Source organism: Artemia sp. Qi Xiang Cuo, chromosome 8 (genome assembly GCF_049724085.1).
Source record: "Artemia sp. Qi Xiang Cuo chromosome 8, ASM4972408v1, whole genome shotgun sequence".
Taxonomy (NCBI): domain Eukaryota; kingdom Metazoa; phylum Arthropoda; class Branchiopoda; order Anostraca; family Artemiidae; genus Artemia; species Artemia sp. Qi Xiang Cuo.
In genome coordinates, this window is record NC_142801.1 from 34,363,599 (window position 1) to 34,388,132 (window position 24,534).

Below are 24,534 nucleotides of genomic sequence, written 5' to 3' on the forward strand. Positions count from 1 at the left end.
CGAGGGCAACTAACCCCCCTCTCTCGCCCACTTTTTCCCCAAACATATTCAATCAAAATTTTTAGATAGCCATTTTGTTCAGCGTTGTTGATTTCTAGATAGAAATTATGTTTTTGAGGAGGACACTCCCCCACAGCCCTCAGGGCAAGGGTTAAATTTAAAGGGCTAGTGCCCTTTTTAATACTCAAAAGTGATTGGTGGGCAACTAACTTCCCTCACACGCCTACCTTTGCCCAAAAAACGTTCAATAAAAAGTTTTAGAAGGTCATTTTATTCAACGTTGTTGAAAGTTTTGGAAATTAGGTCTTTAAGGATGACAACCCATCCCCCCCCACAACCCTCAGGGCAAGGGTTGTAAATTATGCCCTGGGAGCATGTAAGGTTTTGATAGAAAGCGATGTTGTTAAAACATCAAAAAGGGCTCATTCAATTGAAAATTGAAAGGGCTAGTGCCCATTTAATAGTCGAAAGTGATTGAAGGGCAAATAACCCCCTATCATGCCCACCATTTTCCCAAACACATCCAATCAAAATTTTGAGATATCCATTTTGTTCAACGTAGTCAAAAGTTCTGGAAATTAGGTCTTTTAGGATGATAAACCCCTCAGAGCCATCAGTCCAAGGGCTGTAAGTTATTACCTGGGGGCATATAAAGTTTATATAGAAAGTTGTTGTAGAAGCTTCAAAAAGGGTTCATTGGTTTTGAAATTGAAATTGCCCTTTTTAATAGTCGAAAGTGAATGGAGAGTAATTGACCCCCCTCTCACGCCCACCTTTTCCCCAAACACATTCAATCAAAATTTTTAGATAGCAATTTTGTTCAACGTAGTTCAAAGTTTTGGAAATTAGGTCTTTAAGGATGACAACCCCCCCACCCACAGCCTTCAGGGCAAGGGTTGTAAGTTATGTCCTGGGGGCATATAAGGTTTTTATTGAAAGCGTTGTTGTAGAAACTTCAAAAGGGTTCATTCAGTTGGAAATTGAAAGCGCTAGTGCCTTTTTTAATAGTTGAAAGTGATTGGAGAGCGACTAACGCCCCTCTCACGCCCACCATTTTCCCAAATACATCCAATCAAAATTTTGAGATATCCATTTTTTTCAACGTATTTGAAAGTTCTTGAAATTATGTCTTTTAAGATGATAGCCCCCTCAGAGCCCTCAGTGCAAGGGTTGCAAGTTAAGCCCTGGGGGCAAATAAAGTTTATATAGAAAGTTGTTGTAGAAGTTTCAAAAAGGGCTCATTTGATTGAAAATTGAAATTGCCCTTTTTAATAGTCGATAGTGAGTGGAGAGTGATTAACCCCCCTCTCACGCCCACCATTTCCCCAAAAACATCCAATCAAAATTTTCAGATAGCCATTTTGTTCAACGTAGTAGAAAGTTCTGGAAATTAGGTCTTTGAGAATGACAACCCCCGCAGCCCTCAGGGCAAGGGTTGCAAGATATGTCCTGGGGGCATATAAGATTTTTATTGAAAGTGCTGTCGTAGAAACTTCAAAAGGGCTCTTTGATTGTAAATTGAAAGGGTTAGTGCCATTTTTAATGGTTAAAAGTGATTGGAAAGCGACTACCGCCCCTCTTACGCCCATTATTTCCCCAAACACATCCAATAAAAATTTTGAGATAGCCGTCTTATTTAACGTAGTGGAAAGTTTTGGAAATTAGGTCTTTAAGGATGACAACCCATCCCCCCACAACCCTCAGGGCAAGGGTTGTAAGTTATGCCCCGGGAGCATGTAAGGCTTTTATAGAAAGCGATGTTGTATAAGCATGAAAAAGGGCTCATTCAGTTGGAAATTTAAAGGACTTGTGCCCTTTTAATAGTCGAAAGTGATTAAAGGGCAACTAACCCCCCCTCACGCCCACCATTTCCACAAACACATCCAATCAAAATTTTGAGATATCCATTTTGTTCAACGTAGTCGAACGTTCTGGAAATTAGGTCTTTTAGGATGATATCCCCCTCAGAGCCCTCAGTGCAAGGGTTGCAAGTTAAGCCCTGGTGGGCATATAAGGTTCATATTGAAAGTTTTTGTAGAAATTTCAAAAGGGCTCATTTGTTTGGAAATTGAAATTGTCCTTTTTAATAGTCGAAAGTGAGTGGAGAGTAATTGACCCCCCCTCTCACGCCCACCTTTTCCCCAAACATATCCAATCAAAATTTTTAGATAGCCATTTTGTTCAACATTGTTGAAATTTATTTTTGGAAATTAGGTCTTTAAGGATGACACCCCCTCTCCCCCCCCCCCTCCACAGCCCTCAGGCTAAGGGTTGTAAGTTATGCCCTGGGGGCATATAAGATTTTTATTGAAAGTGTTGTCGTAGAAACTTCAAAAGGATTCATTCAACTGGAAATTGAAAGGGCTAGTGCCATTTTAATAGTTGAAAGTGATTGGAGAGCGACTAATGGCCCTCTCACACCCACCATTCTCACACATCCAATCAAAATTTTTAGGTAGCCATTTTGCTCCACGTAGTTTAAAGTTCAGCAAATTATACCTTTGAGCCGGACACTCCCCCCATGGTCTTCAGGGCAATGGTTATAAGTTGTGCCCTGGGGGCATAGAAGTTTTTATAGAAATCTTTGTCGTAGAAACTTGAAAAAGGGCTCATTCGATTGGAAATTCAAAGGTCTAGTGCCATTTTTAATAGTCGAGGGCAACTAACTCCCCTCTCTCGCCCACATTTTCCCCAAACACATCCAATCAAAATTTTTAGATATCCATTTTGTTCAGCATTGTTGATTTCCAGATATAAATTATGTTTTTGAGCAGGACACTCCCCCACAGCCCTCAGGGCAAGGGTTAAATTGAAATGGCTAGAGTCTATTTTAATATTCGAAAGTTATCGAAAGGCAACTAACACCCCTTACACGTCCACCACTTCTACAAAAACATCCTATCAAAATTTTGAGATATCCATAATTTTCCACGTAGTTTAAAGTTCAGGAAATTATACCTTTAAGCAGGACAATCCCCCCACAGTCTTCAGGGCAAGGGTTATAAGTTATGCCCTGGGGGCATATAAGGTGTTTACTGAAATCTTTTTCGTAGAAACTTCAAAAGGGGCTCATTCAATTGGATATTCAAAAGGCTAGTGCCCTTTTTAATAGTCGAAAGTGATTTGAGGGCTACTAACCCCCTCTCGCGCCTACCTTTTCCCGAAGCACATCCAATCAAAATTTTTAGATAGCCATTTTATTCAACGTAGTTGAAAGTTCTGGAAATTAGGTCTTTAAGGATGACAAACCATCCCCCCACAGCCCTCAGGGCAAGGATTGTAAGTTATGCCCTGGGAGCATGTAAGGTTATTATAGAAAGCGATGTTGTAAAAACATCAAAAAGGGCTCATTCAATTGAAAATTGAAAAGCCTAGTGCCCCTTTAATAGTCAAAAATGATTGAAGGGAAACTAACACCCCTCTCATGCCCACCATTTCCCAAAACATGCACTCGAAATTTTGAGGTATTCATTTTGTTCAAAGTTGTTAAAGGTTCAGGAACTTAGGTCTTTTAGGAGGATAACTTCATCAGAATCATCGGTGCAAGGGTTGTAAGTTATTCCCTAGGGTCATTTAAGGCTTATATAGAAAGTTATTATAGAAATGTTAAAAAGGGCTCATTGGTTTGGAAATTGAAATTGACTTTTTTAATAGCCAACACTGAGTGGAGAGCAATTGACCCCCCTCTTAGGCCCACCTTTTCCCCAAACACATCCAATCAAAATTTTATATAGCCATTTTGTTCAACGTAGTTGAAAGTTTTGGAAATTAGGTCCTTAAGAATGGCAACCTCCCCCCCCCTCCAGAGCCTTCGGGGCAAGGGTTGTAAGTTATGCCCTGGGGGCATATAAGGTTTTTAATGAAAGCGTTGTCGTAGAAACTTCAAAAGGGCTCATTCAATTGTTAATTGAAAGGTCTAGTGCATTTTTTAATAGCTGAAAATGATTAGAGAGCGACTAACACCCCTCTCACGCCCACCATTTTCCCAAACGCATCCAATCAAAATTTTGAGATATTCATTTTGTTGAACGTAGTTGAGAGTTCTTGAAATTATGTCTTTTAAGATGATAGCCCCCTCAGAGCCCTCAGTGCAAGGGTTGCAAGTTAAGCCCTGGTAGCATATAAGGTTTATATAGAAAGTTTTTGTAGAAATTTCAAAAAGGGCTCATTTGATTGGAAATTTAAATCGACCTTTTTAATAGTCGAAAGTGTTTGGACAGTAATTAACCCCCCTCTAACGCTCATTATTCCCCAAAACAATTCAAATCAAAATTTTCAGATAGCCATTTTGTTCAACGTAGTAGAAAGTTATGGAAATTAGGTCTTTGAGAATGACAACCCCCGCAGCCCTCAGGGCAAGGGTTGCAAGATATGTCCTGGGGGCATATAAGATTTTTATTGAAAGTGCTGTCGTAGAAACTTCAAAAGGGCTCTTTGATTGTAAATTGAAAGGGTTAGTGCCATTTTTAATGGTTAAAAGTGATTGGAAAGCGACTACCGCCCCTCTTACGCCCATTATTTCCCCAAACACATCCAATCAAAATTTTGAGATGGCCATTTTATTTAACGTGGTTGAAAGTTTTGGAAATTAGGTCTTTAAGGATGACAACCCATCCCCCCACAACCCTCAGGGCGAGGGTTGTAAGTTATGCCCTAGGAGCATGTAAGGCTTTAATAAAAAGCGGTGTTGTTTACACTTCAAAAAGGGCTAATTCAATTAAAGGCTCGTGTGGATAGTGCCCTTTTTAGTTTTCAAGACGGATTGGAAGATTCTTAATCCCCCTCACGCACCCATTTTCCAAGACACATTCAATCAAAACTGTTAGATGTACATGCTGTTTAGCGTATGTAGAAGTTTATAAAATCAGATATGTTATGATGATACCCCCATCAGAGTCCTCAGTGCAAGGGTTGTAAGTTATGCCCTGGGGCATATAAGGTTTATATATAAAGTTGTTGTAGAAATTTCAAAAAGGCCTCATTTGTTTGGAAATTGAAATGGCCCTTTATAATAGTTGAAAGTGAGTGAAGAGTAATTGACCCCCCTCTCACGCCCACCTTTTCTTCGATGGCTCGGTATTTCAATTACTAAAAGTCTTCCGAGCTTGCGCCAGCGCACAGTCTCAGATATTAATATGAAAATTAAATTAGGATATGCTAAGATTGTTGCCAATAGAGGTAAATATAATAAACTCACGTTGGCCAAGCCCAACTCAACTTTTTGTGACGATTCAATTCTTTGTGCTTCTGAAATTTTTCCCCTTCTCAAGAAAAATGAGTTTAAAAAGAATCCGGATTAATTATTTTAGATTTTGTAAATTTTTGTTGTTTCTTCCACCTTGGACCAAAAACCGGGTAGTTATTAATAAATTTCTTGTTCCTAATATGACTGAAAAACTGGAAGCACTACACAGAAAACTTTCAAATACTGCTTGTATCCGTTTTTCTGCGCACCATCACCTTATCAGGTTTTTTCAGTAAGTTATTTTTCTTTTATTTGTTTAGTTGTTTTTCTCTGTTTGGTCATTCTACATTTTTTAGTATTGTAAAGAGTGAGTAAAAATCAAATAATGATAATAATAATGACAGCTTGTGTCCATATTTCTTCATATTACTGCTTATTAGATTCTGCAAGTTGTGAGTTTTTTTTCTCTCTACCTCTTTTCCCCCTCCTTTCTTGTTATTTCTTTTTTGTTTTAGTTTCTTCTAAATTATTATTTGTTACTCTGTAACTGGTAATCTTTGATTTATATATTGATTTGTGTTGCATTTTATGTGTTTTTACTCGTGATACTCCACGTATTGTACCTCTGTACAGTGTGGGTTAGAAATAAATAATAATAATAATATCAACAATCACTGCAACTTTGCATCAATGAAGAACCAATTTCAATCGCTTCTGCTTTGTCAGGATCTGACTTTTAATCAGATACTTAGCACTTTTTGTCTGAATCAAATTACCGGTAGTAATAAAACTATTCTCAAATTAAGTTACCTTGGTTATGTTAAATTTGAGTTCATTTAGTTGAATTGAATAGAACCAAACTCAGGTCCTTGATTCCTTGACTGTAGATTAGGGACAAATAAATATACAAGAACCTACTTAAGTATATTTTATTTAACAGGATGTTGCTTTTATGGTGAATACCGAATTTTTATTTATTTTTATACTGTGATTTTGGTAATACTTTTAGCATTGGTAATAGTTTTGAATGCACTAAGCATCAGTTGTAAGTTAGGTGCCTTCTAGAAAAAACATAAAACTTCCAATGCAAGTGACTTTACTGCCCGGATTTTTTTTTTTTTTTTTTTTTTTTTATCCCTTGAAAAACACGAAAAAGGGAGCTAATAAAATATAATACTGAATCATCCCCATTAAGGTTTGCCAAAATTTCCCTCATCCTAAGTTGCCAAAAATTAGTGGCTGAAAGTGTAACAATTTCCACCAAAAAGGATATTTTGTCCAATTTGAAACTCAAAAGGTTTTAACTTTAAGATAATTTTAACCAAGGAAATATAATAGGTGGTTTTGTAGGTAGACAAAAGAATTTCAGTTTACTTTATGGCCTATTATGAACTAAACATTATAATAACAAATTTTTTACTTCATTATTTTCAGAAAATATAAATTTTATCAGATTCTCAGAGTTCTTCCAACTTAACTGCATCTCATCCCCCTGCCCTCTAATGATTAAATATAACCCAAGTCTATATTCAAAAGCTTGCTGATTTTTGGTTTTACATTTTTTACCTATTTCACATCAACAGTTAGTTCATACTACCAACTTAGAGAAAAATTGATGAAAGCTGTAAATTATAGCGTCTATTCGGATTTTCTATCTCTATAAATACTGCAACAGCAAGTGCTCACCGCCTAGATTTTAGGGATATATATGGCTTTAAGCCGCTGAAGGCGTTTTGTATATTATTATAAAAAACACGAAACACCAACTGCAGCACAAAAAAAAAGATCCCTGAGGAGTAATCTGAGGCGGGAGAAAGACGTTTCAATTGCTAGTACCGGCTCAGAATATATAGTGCCATTTGTAACTGATGACTAGCGAGTTGTGAGCGACTCTCCCCTCTCTTTTGATGGACGAGTATCAGTCTAAGCTAGTTGATGGAGTGGGATGGTGGGCACCTTGCCACTACCAAGGAAGGTTCTTCTATAAAGGGAAAAGATAAAGAGATTAGCAAGCCCTATCTCAAGATACCTCATCCAAAGGGGCTTCAATAGTCCAACTACATTGGTGCTAGTAGCTGTATAATTTGTGTATATTTGATGCAAAATCACAAAAATAAACAAAAAAAGTCGGTTACATTGTAACTGAACCACCGTGTAACTGAACACCCTGAACCACCGTGCAACTGAACCACCATACAACTGAACAACCGTGAAATTGAACCACCGTGCAACTGAACCCCCGTACAACTGAACCCTCGTGCAACTGAACCCTCGTGCAACTGAACTCTCATGCAACAGACCCCCCTTTAACTGAACCTTCGTGCAACTCTAGCCCCGTGCACCTCAACCCCATTTAACTCAACCCCCGTGTAACTGAACCCCCATGCAACTGAATCCCCGTGCAAGTGAACCACCGTGCAACTGAACCACCGTGCAACTGAACCACCGTGCAACTCAACCCCCATGCAACTGGACTCTCGGGCGACTCATCCGCTGTACGCACATGGAGTAAAACGCAAATTGGAACATTCTAGTCCCTATCCTTGCTTGAATTCGTTGCTTTTTTAAAACTTTTCATTACCATCCAAGGGGTTTGTGATAATGATCTGTTTTGCTGATACGGCAGCAGCGAAAATTGGACATCATGAGCTCTTAAATCCAGATGTATTTCTCGTTTGTATGTCTGTTAATTGGGGTTCCCTTCATCCTGTACCTTTCTACGGGTCTAAGCGTTTACCCCCCTCCCCCGCCAAAAATGTCCCCTCCTCCACGGACGGAAACGTCATCACCTGGAAAATACCCCCCTCGCGGAAATTATGGTTTTCAAAATTTAAAAGTCTTCTTTGAGTTGTGTTATTTTTTAGTTTAATTGAGAAGTTACAAGGGAAGTGGGAAATAGGAATATATGTGTAAATCTTGCCCCCCCCCCCTCCGTGCAAATACTTTCTTCTCATGAAAGATCCTCCAGAAAACCCCCACACAAAAAATTTCCGTATGTTTCCCAATGACAAATACTATCTGTAAGCAATAGACAAATAATAAAAAAAAAAACTTAAAATGGAACTGAAAAACTGCAATGGGGTTATCTGATTGTTTTGTAGCTAGGAAGAGAGGGAGATATCTCAAAGGGTGCATTTTGATGCCAAAACATCTCAGCTCTCATTGAGCCTTCAAAATACAGAATTAGCTCTAAAGGAGAGACGACAGGAGTATGGAGGTATAAATTGTTTGATAATCTCCAGGCATTTCTAGTCTTTTTTTATAAGCCGAAAGTGATTGGAGACTAGCCAACCACAAGAGGTTTTTTTGGCGGAGGGGGGGGGATTTTCCACGGGTAGGTATTTTCTGGGAGGGGGTATTTTCCGTGAGGTGTTATTTTCCGTGGGGTATTTTCCTTAAATGATGTTTTATTCGGGAGGGGGGGGGGGGGGTAAATGGCGGCTTTCACCGCCTTGATATTGTAAATTTTTTTACCACTTTGCTTATTTTGTTGTTTTCATTTTGTGGTATTTTCTACGCTCGTAGTTGTTTATCGTTTGGTTTGAAAAAGTTTAATTACCTGCTTCGGTGCAGTGGTTCAGTTACATGATGGCTCAATTACACGAGGGTTCAGTTACACGGTGGTTCAGTTGCACGGTAGTTCAGTTGCACGGTGGTTCAGTTGTACGGTGGTTCTGTTCCACGGGGGTTCAGTTACATGGGGGTTTAGTTACATGGGGTTTCAGTTAAATATGATTGAGTTGCACGGGGGTTTAGTTACACGAGGGTTTGGTTAAATGGGGTCAGTTGCCCGGTGGTACAGTTACACGAGGGTTCAGTTGCACGGGGGATCGGTTATACAGGGGTTCAGTTGCACGGTGGTTCAGTTACACGGTGGTTCAGTTACAGGAGTTAAGTTGCTTGTGGTTCAGTTACACGGTGGTTCAGTTACACGCGCACCAAAAAAGTCATCTATTCAGAATATATTTTTGGGAAATGCAAGGCAAAGAACAAGAAGACACTTGAAAATAAATTGCAATAAATGAAGTGTTCTGCACAGAAATGAGGTATGTCATATAAATATGACAGATCACATACTTTAGAGTATGTTTGTGCAAAAGACAAAGAATTACTCTGCAGCAAAAGGAGGAAGGCAACTTTTTTATAAGAGTAGTACATAAAGAAAAGATAACACTGATTTTGTTTAGGCCTGCTTGTGGAAATAAATCTGAAAATTATGTATTGATTAAATTGGTCATATACAGTACAAGATTCGTGTGATCCCAGTTATTTGTGCTTTTATTATGTTTGAAAACAATAAAATTCTTTAAAAAAATCAAAAGAGAATAATTATTTCAAAAATAAAATGGAAAAAACTTGAAAGTTTCCTACTTTCCACTTACGTGTGCATCAAGACACCCATTTCATTAAGTTCTTTTTGAAGGAATAAATTTGCAATTATTTCTTGAGAGAACTGGTCATATATGAGCATCTTCCAATCATAGACTTTGTTTGTGAGAGGCTTATTGAAGTTCAGCATTTCTTTAAGCATGTCTGTAAATATAAATAAATAAATTAAGTAAGTATAAAAATAAAAGGGACTTGAATTTATAAAGCCCATATAGAGCGTTGATTATTCATTCAAGTCAGGCATGCACAACAGTACTTTTGTTTTTATTATCCCATCCTTTTATTCCGTCATTCTATTAATGCTACCTATCATATTCTGTTTTGTTGTAATGATATATGTGTTTAAATAGATGTATCTCTGAGTCAGTTCAGTGTTGTTGTCTCAGAAAAAAAATTGAGCTTAATGTCTTTATACAGAATTATAAATATTTCTTAAGGATCATTTCTTTAAACACAGTCTTGAGAGTATCAATTGGGACAAAAGTGGATCCATACACTTTCTTGGAGAAAGTAGACAGGACTTGGATATGGAAAAAAAAATACTGCATATCTTTCTGCAGAAAGCTTTAACAAAGAATGTTAAAGAATGAAAGCTTTAACATAACTAGATTTCGGTCTTATGTTTTCCCTGAGGTGGGTATTTGGGGGTGTTGGGAAGGGTCACTGGCGTAATTAGGTTCTCTAACCGTATAGATTAAAAATCCTATCATGATTTCGGTTCAAAAAAGATGTCCGGTGCCTACCTCGTGTCTAGAAAGTTTATAAGGAACTTATTGGAAGGTCCATTGGTTCACTTGATCCACTAACCACACAGATTGAAAATCCTTGCATTTTTCCAGTTCAAACAATATGCAACATACCTACCTTTCTGCTAAAAAATAAGCACTAGAAGAGGGAGGGGTGTTGAAGGGGCTACTGGTCTGGTTGGGTCCTACAATCATGTATATTAAAAATTTGTGTATGACCACAGTTCAAACAAGGTGTGACATGCCCTGCTTTCCGACGTCCACGAAGTCAGTCTGTAGCATAGAATGAACTGGCTTTTACATGGGGTCAGGATTTTATTCACTGTCACACAGCATCTCCAAAGTTTTGTATACTGGACTTTGAAAAGGTGTAAGTCCAGAGTCGGTTGGATGGCTGGGGTGAGATTTTTCCAAAGAACGTTTAGCTGTATTGTTTCCACTTTGAAGTCATCTGGCTGAGCAACCAAAAGAGCTTGCATTTTTAAACTTTCAACTTTCTTATTTTCTATTGAATGTTATCACATATCATAGTAGTTGAATGGCAAGCTTAGGTTTACATAAAAGGGCCAATTTCAAGGATTTTGGCAAGTTTCATGAGCTTAAGTCCTATGATTCTCGACTTTTGTGTTTTGAGGAGCCCTTGGAAAAAGATAAACAGCTTACCCTGCCAGTTCCAAGCCAATCAGATAAAATACAATTTTTCACACCTATCCCATTTTAGAACAAACTGTAGAGTGTTGAAGTTCCATTAACAAACGGATATATATTTTACAGGTTTCAATTCAACATCAAATGTATTTTGCGAACTTATACCCTTGGAACATGGAAACATGGTACATGCACTGTAATTTTTTAATAAAATAAGAAAACAGATGAATCATAAAAAGTATCTTAAGTCCTGTAATGCTGCTTCATCTGGTTTGGGAAGCCAAAGGTTGAGTTCAAAACATGAAAAAGATTCCAAGTCCAGTAGTTCCTTTCAATCTAGGCTCATCATACATGTTATAAGAATTGTAGTTGCTTTCGGTCTAGGTTGACTGAAAATATTCAAAATCTGGTAACTTCTTTGGTCTATGCTGACTAAAAATGCTCCAAGCTTGGTATCTCATTGTAGGCTATTGCAGAACCAGTTCTTTGGTTTTTTCGTGTTCATTCTTCATCTTTTTTTAACTACAAGGTTCAGATTTTCGCAAACGAATTGTAATACATGGGTGTCACATTACCCTTTATTTACTTGATGCTAGTTTGCTGACTTTTAAAATATAATACGAACTAAGAAAACTTACCATTAGATTCCTTATCTTATGCTTTCTCCAAATATCCTGATTGCTTTTCTGACAATGCACCACCACCCCCCCTTATGGTCCCAAATTTATCCATAAATAATACACTGTTCCTTTATTTTGTATCTCTTGATGCTTTACATTTCTTTGTTAAATTAGTTTATTGTTTTTTGTTTGTTTTTTTACCCACAAAAAGCATTTATCCTATCTGATTGCAAAAGAATTTAAGATCAGTTGGATATTGAATATCATTTAAAAATAATCTTAATATATAGATAACAATGGAAGGAAACATGATAATCGGATTAATAGAGACATAATGCATATTTTGAAGTAAGAACTTCTTTGTTTTTATTTTATTTTTGTATAGATATACTAGGGAAAACCTATTTTTTAAACCTGAGACCATCAGGGGGAGAGGGGTCATTGTCAGAAATATATTTAGAAGCTTGTTTTCTTTAGAAGTGACCATGTACTAACCTCTTTTTTTTGACATTTAAGATTAAGCAAGAATTAAGCTTATTGAATACCCTAGTTGAGTACCATTATTATCCTTCACAATACTTCTCTGTGATTGAATATGCCAATTCTTAAGTTGATCTACTATTGAAATACTTTGTTCTAACTGACAGATCCTGTGTCTAAGACTGGACAGTAACTTTAAATATCAGGATCAAGCTAGAAATGTCCTTTTGGTTGGACTCTACTATTAACTATAAGTAAAGTTAAAATTGTCCTTGTATAGCTACAAGAATACACCCTTAACTAATAATATGCTTGGAAAATTTAACCTGTATTCAAAAGAGCTAATTGCAATAGGCAAAGCATCAAAATAAATTTCTATCAAAAAGATCAAAATAATCTTGCAACCCCATAGAACATTTGGAACTAGCCAAAAATATGATAAAACTTTAGTTTAGCAGCTTGCCTGATACTTCTAAAATGTAATATCATTAGATTCCTTATTTTAGTCTCTTTCCAAACATCATGATTGTTTTTTTGACAATGCACCTTCCCACTGATGGTCCCATATACAGCCCAAATAAAAAATTTATTTCCTGTTTTTCATCATTTAATGTTTTGTAGAATGGTAGCTGTATTCTTGACTTGATGAAATCCAATTTTGCCAGAGCAGTCATGATGGAATTGCAAATAAAAATATTATTTGAAATGATCAAATGTGTGGATAACAATGGAAGGGAACATGATAAACTGAGTGATAGAAAATTGCTGCATATTATAAGCCCAGAATTTCAATATTTTTGTTTATTTTTTCTATTTCTTTGTCTATCCTAAGGCTATATCTGGGACCATCGGGGGGAGGGGTGCATTAACCGAACCCCAATTATTATATTGTAAAATAGAATAAAATAAGAAATCAAAAAGTTCTACTCTACTTTGTCCTAAAAGTTCTACTTTGTTTTATAGTGTTTCCTACAAAAGAGCTGCTCTCATCCAGTTTTACCATTTGCTGTTTTCTTTAATTTTTTTTTATACATCCTAGAGCTATTGGACCATCAGGGGTGGGGGTGCATTATAAAAAAAAACAACCATGATATTTAGAAATAGCATAAAATAAGGAATCTAATACTGTTATTTCATTTTTATAATGTTTTCTTTGGGATAGCTCCTAAGCTCCAATTTTACCTTTATCAAGATTTACTATATTTAAAAAGTGGATAATAATAGAAGAAAACAAGAAAGCTGATTAATAGAAACATGATGCAAATTATAAAGTAAGAATCTCTCTGTTTTAGTGGGTTTTTTTTTAGCTTTTTATATATTCCTAGGGTTATATCTGGGACCAACAGGGCGAAGGATGCACTACCAGAAAAATATCCATGATATTTAGAAATAGGGCATACCATAAAATTAGGAATCTAATGGTATTGCTTTTATCTATTCAACATGCTTCCTTTTGGATGTGGCAAGCCACTACATATTTACCCAAACGTTTAGTTTTTCATCTTCTTCCTGCTGCTTGTTTACTCCCTGCTGTTAAATTAATAAGAAACAAAGAGTTATACTATCAAAAATATATAATTTGGGATAAGTATTTGCAAATGAGAGGAAGGGGGTAAATGGAACCAATTCACGTATAAAGATGATATAAGCAAGGGTATAAGCCTAGAATTGGGTCTATTGAAAAGGGAGCATGTTAAGAAAACAATTCTTACTTTGTAATATGTAGAAAATTTGTACGGTAGTTAACAAATTTTGACTATAGTTCAACTATACTTTACACCCCCCCCCCCTAATGTGCAAATATATAGCCCAAATTATATACTTCCCAAGTGTTTTCCATTTTTTGATTTTGTTACTGTTGTTCAATATATGGGTCCAGACATTGAAACAAGAGTGGCACATAGCAAAATGCTTGAGAAATATGAAAATTTGGGCTATTTATTTGCATATTAGGGGGTGGACAGTAAAGTTTAGTGGAATTGTAGTCAAAATGTGTTAACTATAAAAATTTTGCATATTATGAAATATAAAAGGGTTTCTCAACATGTTTCTTTCTCAACAGCCCTAATTCTATGTTTATACCTAAGCAAGCACTTTAGAATATTTTAAAGTAATTTCCAGAGCAAAGAATGGTACTTATATGTTATACGGCCTATGTTAAGTTCTTCATCTAAGTAGAATCTATTTCTCTGACCAATTCTGATGAAATATAACAAAATATGATGAAAATGTAATACTGTAGAAGCAAATTTGGACTATATATTTGCACATTAGGGGGTGGGGGTAAAGATTATTCTGCATATTGAAAAATAAGAATTAACGGCCCTATTTTCTAAAAGGTAAGGAATTATATGTCTCTTTAGGGTAAATTGAGAGTTTTAAATTTGACTTGTAAGTGAAACACTAGGTAAATATTGAGCAGTTCATATTATTGACCTACAAATAAAATGAAAGAACCACTAGATGTCATTTTTATCCTCTTTCTGAATATAATAATTGCTTTTCTTTCAAATTCAGTTTTAGGTCTTTTTTGGACCCTTGAAAATGATGATTTCTTTGTATATTTTTTGGTATAAAAAGGATTAAAAAATACTGGTTTCAAACTTACTATTTCATTGTAAAATCCATTTTCTTAAAGTCCCATAACCTGCAAGCATTGATTTGTCACAATTAAGTTGGATACAAAACTCAGAACAATTTCTCTATTTTTCAATCTGCCATATTTCTGTAAGCAGCTTTGATATTTTTTGACATATATGTGAAAAGGCAGCTTATAAGCAGCAACAGAATAACAAGAAAACATGTTGGATTTGTTTTGAATTTTTATTCAACTTAATCTTGACAAATTAATACTGGTGAATTATATAACTTTTACAAAATAGATTTATAATGAAATAGTAAGTTTGAAACAGATGTTATAACCCTTTTTCATATCCAAAAAATATAGAATGAAATTATTATTTTGAAGGGTCCTAAAGGGGTTTAAAAGTGAACCTGCAAAAAACGTGATTACTATATTCAGAAGGAGCATAAAAAACAACAATTAGGGACATCATGACCATATCCAGCAGGGATTAGGGGGTTTTAACCCACCCCGCCCCCCCCCAAAAAAAAAAGTTTGTCTGACTAGTAAGAATGTAACAAAATGAATGTAAACAATTTTTTTTTATACATTTTTTAGGATTTTTTTGTGTACCCCCCCCCCCCCCAAAAAAATTAAATAAATAAATCCTTTTGTAAAACACCCCCCCCCCCCCAAAAAAAAAAATCCTGAATACAGCTCTGAGGGGTATGTTCACTTTATTTGTAGGGCAACTATATGAACTGTTCAATATTAACTAAAAAAAAATTCACTATTTTTAGCTACTTTTCAATATTAATTAAAAAACTTTCCGAAAAATAAGTTTTTCAAAGAAAAGTAAAGGTCATTTTAAACTTAAGCTCAGGAGATACATACAACTGTTAAAATTCAAACTCAAAACGACCAGAAATTACTATTAAAGAATAAATGAAACCTAAAATGAACAAAAATTAAATAAACAATCTTAGCAAAAAACATAAAACAAATAATTATATAAAGGAATAAATAGATCTTAAAGCGATTAATGCTTAGATTGAACATGAAAATCAAGCTTCAAACGAAAAAAAATAGTTTGCTATTAAAGAATAAATGAAGCTTAAAACGAGATGAAATTAAATAACAATCAATGCAAATAAACATACACTATATTTTAATGTAAATGAATAAGTAAATCTTAAAATAACTGAACCTTAAATTGAATATGCAAATCAAGTTTGAATCGAATAAACATCAATACAACCAAGAATTTGGGTATCGTCTCACCGTAAAAGCCTAAAACCTACTGCGTCATTGGCGCTTTACTGAAAACAATTCTTTGAAATATTTTCACTTTTGTAACTTTAAGAAATCAAAAATTAATTAAGATTTTAGGGAATAAATATAAGCACAGATATATTAAATTGTAAATGCACAATTTCTTTCAGTAAACTCATTTGAATTTTTCTTCAGTAAAGTACAAATTATATTCTGGCTTTTAGAAAGCAAAGGGGTTTTGAACCCTACTCAAATTAATTTAGGCTCGTTTTGAGTTTGACTCTAATATTTATTTTAATTTTTGTTTGTTTTGGGTTTCGTTTATTTATTGATACTGATTTGGGGTAGTTGTATGCTTGGTAGATTATGTGATAGTCTGGATGCCAGGTGTGGAATATGTGAACCATACCATGACAGAATGGGAAAGCTACAAGAATTAGCTTACCCTCCACCCTCTAAATTGACCATGTGGATTCAAAAATACCAATGGCACTTGCTTGCGAGTGGTTGAACACTCCGAAACTGGTGTTTCATACAAGAAAATGCATGTTCCACAAAGTTTGAGGTGTAGTTTTCCGCTCAAATAGAAATGCCTACAAGCCATAGAAAGTTTTCATAACAAACTAACACGATTAGTTACAAAAAATGGTAAAGTTAAAAAAAAATGGCAAAACTATATGAGTCTTGAACAGTCTTGGAAAGTATGAACAAAATCAAATTGAATATTAGAGATATTAATTGTTGAAAGATCCATCAGTTCAAGATTTTTTTTCACTGTAATTTTTATTTTCATTTTCAATGCTGTAGGAACTGGAAAATAATAAATTTGTACTATACGAGTAATTCGTTTTCAGTGAAGCACCAATGACGCAGAAGGCTTAGGTTTTTACAGTTAAGGAAGGGGGCAGTATCCAAATTTTGCTTTTAGTGAAACTATATTTGTCTTGACCAATCTTGAAAAGAACTAATAAATTAAACTGCATATTTGATGCATAATGATATTAATTGCTAAAAGCTCATCAATTCAAAATTTTACTGTAATTTTAACATTTATTTTCAATAGTAAGTACAAAAGAAAACATTTGTAATATAATTCGTTTTCAGTAAAGCGCCAATGACGCAGTAGGTTTTAGGCTTCTACAGTGAGGCGATACCCAAACTCTTGTTTGTAGTTATTTTTATTTGATTCAAACTTGATTTGCATATTAATTAAGTTTCACTCGTTTTAAGATTTATTTATTCATTTACATTAATATATATTGTATGTTTGTTCGCATTGATTGTTTATTTAATTTCTGTTCGTTCTAAGTTTCATTTATACTTTAATAGCAGAATATTTTTTTTCGTTTTAAGCTTAACTTTCATATTCAATCTAAGCATTACTCCCTTAAAGAACTATTTATTCATTTATGTTTTTACTTGTTGTATGTTTTTGCTATGATCGTTTATTTAATTTCTGTTTGTTTTGGGTTTCATTTATTCTTTAGTAATTTCTGGTCATTTTGAGTTTGAATTTTAACAGGTATTTGTATCTGCTGAGCTTAAGTTTAAAATAGCCTTTACTTTTTTTTGAAAAACTTATTTTTCAGAAAGTTTTTTTTTAATTAATTTTTGTTCGTTTTTGATTGCAAAAATTTTCAAGTTATCATGGCATGGGGGGGGGGGGATGCTTACTGTCTGATTATTCTTGACTTTAAAAAACGGATCTAGAACTTTCAATTTAAATCGAATGAGGCTTTTTTCAAAGTCTATACGATTACCTCTTTGATAAAAACCTTATATATGAACAATAGACAGCTTGCATAACTTGTGGACAGCGATTGACAACAATGAATGGATTGATAAAATAGGTCCAATAAGGGGGTTTAGACCATTTCACTTGCTGACACAAAGTGATGACGACTGTTTGGAATTGACCTTAATAGGAATTTGTGTGCCAAATCAATTTTGCATCTATCACAGAGTATGTATTTTAACCTTATAATTGGATAATTATAATAGATTTGCCCCAGGGCATAACTTACAACGCCTACCCCTGAGCCCTGGTGGGCTGTGTTGACAACGGATTTTTTTGTTATCAGAACTTTGAACTATTTTAACATAATGTCTATCTCAAAATTTGTATCTGATGCATTTAGGGCGTGGAGAAGGGAGAGGGGCTAGTTACCCTTCAATCTCTTTTGACTCTTAAAAAGTGAACAAGAACTTTCAATTTTCAATCAAATGAGCCTTCTCTAAAGTTTATACAAGCATCCCTTCCACAGGAAATAATATCAAGGATTCGGAGAATCCTTAAATTACAACCCTTGCCCTAATGGCTTTGGAGGATTTGTAATCCTCAAAGACCTACTTTCCAGAACTTAAAACTACGTTTAATAAAATGGCTGTCTTAAAATTTCGATTGGATATGTTTGGGGAAAGGTGGGCGTGAGAGCGGGGTTAGTTGACCTTAAATCACTTTCGACTATTATAAAGGGCACTAGCCCTCGGAATTTCCAATCGAATGAGCCTTTTTTGAAGTTTCTAAGAAAGCGACTTCTATAAAAACCTCATATGCCTCCAGGGAATAGCTTAAACCACTTGCTGCGATGATTTTGGGAAAGTTTCCTTTTCAAAAACCTATTTATTATTTGGAAATCAGCTAAACTGAACAAGATGGCTATCTCAAAAGTTTCATATGATGTATTTTGGGGAATGATGGGCGGTTGGGGGGGGGCTAGTTGCCCTCCAATCACTTTCGACTATTAAAACGGGCACTAGCCCTTTGAATTTCCAATCGAATGTGCCTGTTGTGAAGTTTCTATGACAACGCCTTCTATAAAAAACTTTATATGCCCCCAGGGCATAACTTAAAACCCTTGCCGTGAGGGTTGTGGGGGAGTTTCCACCTCAAAAATATATTTTCAAACTGGAAATCAACTATGCTGAACAAAAATGGGTATCTCAAAATTTTGATTGGATATGTTGGAGGGACTGATGGGCATAGGGGGGTGGCTAGTTGCCCTCCAATCACTTTTGACGATAAAAAAGGATACTAGCCCTTTGAAGTTCCAATCGACTGAGCCTTTTTTGAAGTTTCTACAACAACACCTGCTATAAAAACCTTCTAAGCCCCACGGGCATAAATTCAAATTCTTGCCCTGAGGGTTGTGGGGTAGTGTACTCCTTAAAAAAATATTTTCACGCTGAAAATCAACTACGCTGAACAAAATGGCTATCTCAAAATTTTTATTGGATGTGTTTGGGGGAATGATGGGCCGGGGGGGGGGCTAGTTGTCCTCCAATCACTTTCGACTATTAAGAATGGCACTATCCCTTTGAATTTCCTATCAAATGAGCCTTTTTTGAAGTTTCTACAACAACGCCTTCTATAAAAACCTTATATGCCCCCCGGGCATATCCTAAAACCCTTGCCCTGAAGGTTCTGGGGGAGTGTCCTCCTCAAAAACATATTTTCTATCTGTAAATCAACTACGCTGAACAAAATAGCTATCTCAGAATTTTGATTGGATGTGTTTGGAAAAATGATGGGCATGGGGGGGGGGGGGGCTAGTTGCACTCCAATCACTTTCGACTATTAAAAAGGGCACTAGCCTTTTAATTTCCAATCGAATGAGCATGTTTTGAAGTTTCTATGACAACGCCTTCTATAAAAACCTTATATGCCCCCAGGGCATAACTTAAAACTCTTGTCCTGAGGGGTGTGGGGGAGTTTCCTCCTAAAGAATAAATTTTCTATCAGGAAATCAACAACGCTGAACAAAATGGCTATCTCAAATTTTTGATTGGATATTTTTGGGGGAATGATGGGCGTGGGGAGGGTGTAGTTGCCCTCCAATCATTTTCAACTATTAAAAAGGGCACTAACCCTTTAATTTCCAATCGAATGAGCCTGTTTTGAAGTTTCTACGACAACGCCTTCTATAAAAACCTTATATACCCCCAGGGCATAACCTAAAGCCATTGCCCTGAGGGCTCTGGGGGAGTTTCCTGCTCAAAAATATATTTTCTATCTGGAAATCAACTACACTGAACAAAATGGCTATCTCAAAATTTTTATTGGATGCGTTTGGGGAAATGATGGGCGTGGGGGGGGGGAGGCGCCTAGTTACACTCTAATCACTTTCGACTATTAAAAAGGGCACTAGCTCTTTAATTTCCAATTGAATGAGCCTGTTTTGAAGTTTCTACAACAACGCCTTCTATAAAAACCTTATATGCCCCCAGGGCATAACTTATAACCCTTGCCCTGTGGGTTGTGGGGGAGTGTTCTCATCAAAAATATATTTTCTATCTGGAAATCAACTACGCTGAACACAATCGTCATTTTAAAATTTTGATTGGATGTATCTGGGAGAATGATGGGCGTGGAGGGGGGGGGGGGCTAGTTGCCCTCCAATCACTTTCGACTATTAAAAGGGCACTAGAACTCTCGATTTCCAATCGAATGAGCCCCCTTTGAAGTTTCTACGACAACCCCTTCCATATGAAGTGTCTCTGGGGAAAAAAAAAAATAATAAATCATTAGAGCTGTATGGCCTTTACTATAGGTAACGCTACAGCGTTGCTTCTGATATCTTGGAAAGAGGTAAGGTTAGGAATATGGAACTTTTGGGGATGGGTCTACAGACTAAAGTCCCAGGGAGTCCAAGTAAGTCCCAAGGAGGTATTTTGAAGTACCTACCTCCATTCCTTCTCCCTATAAAGGGCAGTGACTTTTGATGACCTTTAAAAATCTTTGAGTTATGAAAGTGAATCCTTGAAAAACAAATCTTCTGCTTAAATGAAGTACAAGAAAGCTGTTTTCAGCTTCATAACTTTGCTGAATCCCAACTTATGAGGTTTCAAAGATTTGCAAATACATTTCTTAAATTCAGAAAAACCTATTGATATGGTGTAAAATTCTACCCAAATAACAGGAAATGCATTTTCAGAACTAAAACTAAAGAAAAATAGGTACTTGTCTATTCTATAATACATACTCAAGAAGTGAAGTTTGGTGAACACTACTGAAATAAAAGAAAATATGATGAAATACAATACTTTAGTAACAAAATTATGAAAACTACAACAAAGAATTATGGAGGGGGGCACCCAGAGTAAAATATATTAAATACATAACCTAACCTAACCAAAATACTGACTAAATATTTAATTTAAATATAGCTATAATGTAGTTTCCCAACAAGCTGAAGGTAATTGTCTGGTATAGACAGTGTGAAAACTAGGTATTGTCTCAACTTCATGATACAAGTTTTCAAGTGTTTATTATATAATAGACAAGTACCAAAAAAGAAACTGGTAACTGAAAAATAAGGTAAAATGTTATTTTGACAAAATTTTAATAGCTATACACCTGTCAAGTAGACAAATTTCCAAGACATTGAAATCAGAAGAGGGTTAATATATAGTAGCTTGGCAATACCTTCCCAGTTTTTTTTTTTGGCTTTGGATTCATTACTGAAAGTTTTATTTTCCTAACCTAACCACTTTCCAAGATAATGAAAAGTAGCTAAATAAGAATTTTACCAGAAACAGCAAAACCTTAATTTATTAGTGTGTTAATCTTACCTGTAAATTAGTAATTAAATCTGTTGTGCTACCTATTTGAACAAAGAACATAGCCTAGGCTATGATGAACCATAATCATAGGCAGTGGAATCATGCTGCCAAAGTAAAAAACAATGTGGACACAACATATTATTATTTTTTTTCTCCATACCCAGGCACTTCGTATCAAAGTGGGTGTCGTAGAAACTTCAAGAAGGACTCATTCGATTGGAAATTGGAGTGGCTGGTGCCCACTTTAATAGTCAAAATTGATTGAAGGGCAACTGGCGGCCCCCCCGACGCCCATCATTCCCCCAAACACATCCAATCAAAATTTTGAGATAGCCATTTTGTTCAGCATAGTTGATTTCTAGACAGAAAATATGTTTTTGAGGAGGACACTCCCCCACAACCCTCAGGACAAGGGTTTTAAGTTATGCCCTGAGAGCATATAAGAACAATGCTGGCACAATGTACTATTTATTATTTTATTTTTTTCCTTTAGAGCAGGGCACTTTGTATCAAAGAAGTTGTCATAAAAACTTCGAAAAGGGTTCATTCAATTGGAAATTGGAGTGGCTTGTGCCCTTTTTAAAAGTCAAAAATGATTGGAAGGCAACTAACACCCCTTCCATGCCCACCATTTCCCGAAACACATCCAATCAAAATTTTGAGATGGCCATTTTGTTCAGCGTAGTTGATTTCCAGATAGAATTTATGTTTTTGAGGAGGACACTCCCCCACAGCCTTCAGGGCAAGGGTTGTAAGTTATGCCCTGGGGGCATATAAGGTTTTTATAGAAAGTGTTGTTGTAGAAACTTCAAAAAAGGCTCATTCAATTGGAAATTCAAAGGGCTAGTGCCCTTTTTAATAGTTGAAAGTGATTGGAGGGCAACTAGCCCCCCCCCCCCACATCCACCATTCCCTCAAACACATCCAATCAAAATATTGAGATAGCCATTTTTTTAAGTGTCGTTGATTTCCAGATAGATATTATTTTTTGAGGAGGATACTCCCCCAAAGTCTTCAGGGCAAGGGTTGTAAGTTATGCCCTGGGGGGCATATAAGGTTTTTATAGAAGGTATTGTCATAGATATTTCAAATAAGGGTCATTCGATTGAAAATTCAAAGAGCTACTGCCCTTTTTAATAGTCAAAAGTGATTGGAGGGCAACTAACCCCCCTCTCACTCCCACTTCTTCCCCAAAACACATCCAATCAAAATTTTGAGATAGCCATTTTGTTCAATGTAGTTTTAAGTTGTGCAAATAACGTCTTTGAGGTAAGTAACTCAAAACAAGCAGAAATTAACATAAGTTGGGTGCAAAACCCCTGTGCCTTCCCAAGGCCAGAACAAAATTTGCACTTTACTGAAAAAAATATAAAGTTTTTACTTTTATAACTTTAATAAATCAAATAATATTAACGTTCTGATAACTAAATATCAGTGTATGTGCACTAATCTGACAATGCACATTCATTTGTATTTTTTCAGTAAATTGCAAAATTTGTTCTGGACTTTGGAAGGTATAAGTGTTTTGCACCCAACTTATGTTAATTTCAGCTCATTTTGAGTTCGACTTAGTTATTTATTGTAATTTCTGTTCGTTTTGGGTTTCATTTATTTATCAATGCTGATTTGTGGTAGTTTCATGCTTGGTAGATTATTTGATTCTATTTTTGTTTAATGGAGTTCTTTACTTTTCTTTGAAAACTTATTTTGTGGAAAAAGTTTTTTTAATTAATATTTAAAAAGAATATAAAATAATGAATCAAATACTTGTCTGCTTCTTTTACTTGTTTATTAAGTTTCCTTCCAGAGTAGCCAACTAGGCTATTAAATATTTACCCAATTGCTTATTGAACACCAAGAAGTACAAAAATCAATTACAATTAGCTTAGGCTACTGAAAAAGGTGTTAGCCAAACCTAATGCTGAAAAAAAAATCAAATCTATAAGAGGTATAATAGATTTTTTATAGAGGCTAAAGCATTAACAGTATATGTATATTAAACTGACAATGCACATTCATTTGCAATTTTTCAGTAAAGTGCAAATTTTGTTCTGGCCTTGGGAAGGCATAGGGGTTTTGCACCCAACTTATGTTAATTTCTGCTCATTTTGAGTTTGACTTGGTTATTTATTGTAATTTCTGTTTGTTTTGGGTTTTATTTATTTTTCAATACTGATGTGGTAGTTTCATGCTTGGTAGATTATTTGATTTTATTTTTGTTAATTTTTTGTTTAATGGAGTTCTTTACTTTTCTTTGAAAAACTTATTTTGTGGAAAAAGTTTCTTTAATTAATATTTTTTTAAAGAATATAAAATAATGAATCAAATACTTGTCTACTTCTTTTACTTGTTTATTCAGTTTCCTTCCAGAGTAGCCAGTAAATATCTACCAAATCATATTATTGATTTACGCATAAAGTGAATATATCACTCAATGCCTTTTTTTTTGCTGATTAAAAATATAATAATAATTTCTTTCGTAAATTAATTTCAGCCCCCCCCCCCCCTATATATGCCAATTCAGGGTATATATTTCTACATTAAGGGGAGGTGGGGGCAAATTTTGTTTCTGATGTAAATGGGAGGTAAGTTTAAACTTTACCCCCAACCCCCCTAATGTAGAAATATATACCCTGAATTGGCATATATAGGGGGGGGGAGGCTGAAATTCATTTCCGATAGAAATGATTATTATATTTGTAATCAGCATAAAAAAAGGCATTGAGTGGTATATTCACTTTATGTGTAAGTCAATAATATGATTTGGTAGATATTTACCAAGTAGCCAACTAGGCTATTAAACATTTACTCAATTGCTTATTGAACACCAAGAAGTACAAAAATCAATCACAATTAGCTTAGGCTATTGAAAAAGGTGTTAGCCAAATCTAATGCTTAAAAAAAAAATCAAATCTATAGGAGGTATAATAAATTTTGGTAAATATCTACCAACGCATATTATTGAGTTAGGACTAAAGTGAATACACCATTTGATGCCTTTTTGGTAAAGTTCTACCAAATCCCATTTTAGATTTAGAACTAATTTTAATCCATCTCTTTAAGCCTTTT

The 24,534-nt window shown here is 35.3% G+C and overlaps 1 protein-coding gene across 1 annotated transcript in view; it reads right to left on the reverse strand.

Annotated features, from left to right (window-relative positions):
- Positions 1-24,534, reverse strand: part of LOC148949349 (protein sly1 homolog) — a 204,263-nt gene that overhangs the window by 178,670 nt on the left and 1,059 nt on the right. Inside the window, exon 2 of the mRNA XM_089093385.1 lies at positions 9,568-9,718. Within this exon, the coding sequence (XP_088949511.1) occupies positions 9,568-9,718 (151 nt within the window). The remainder of the gene's footprint in view (positions 1-9,567; positions 9,719-24,534) is intronic.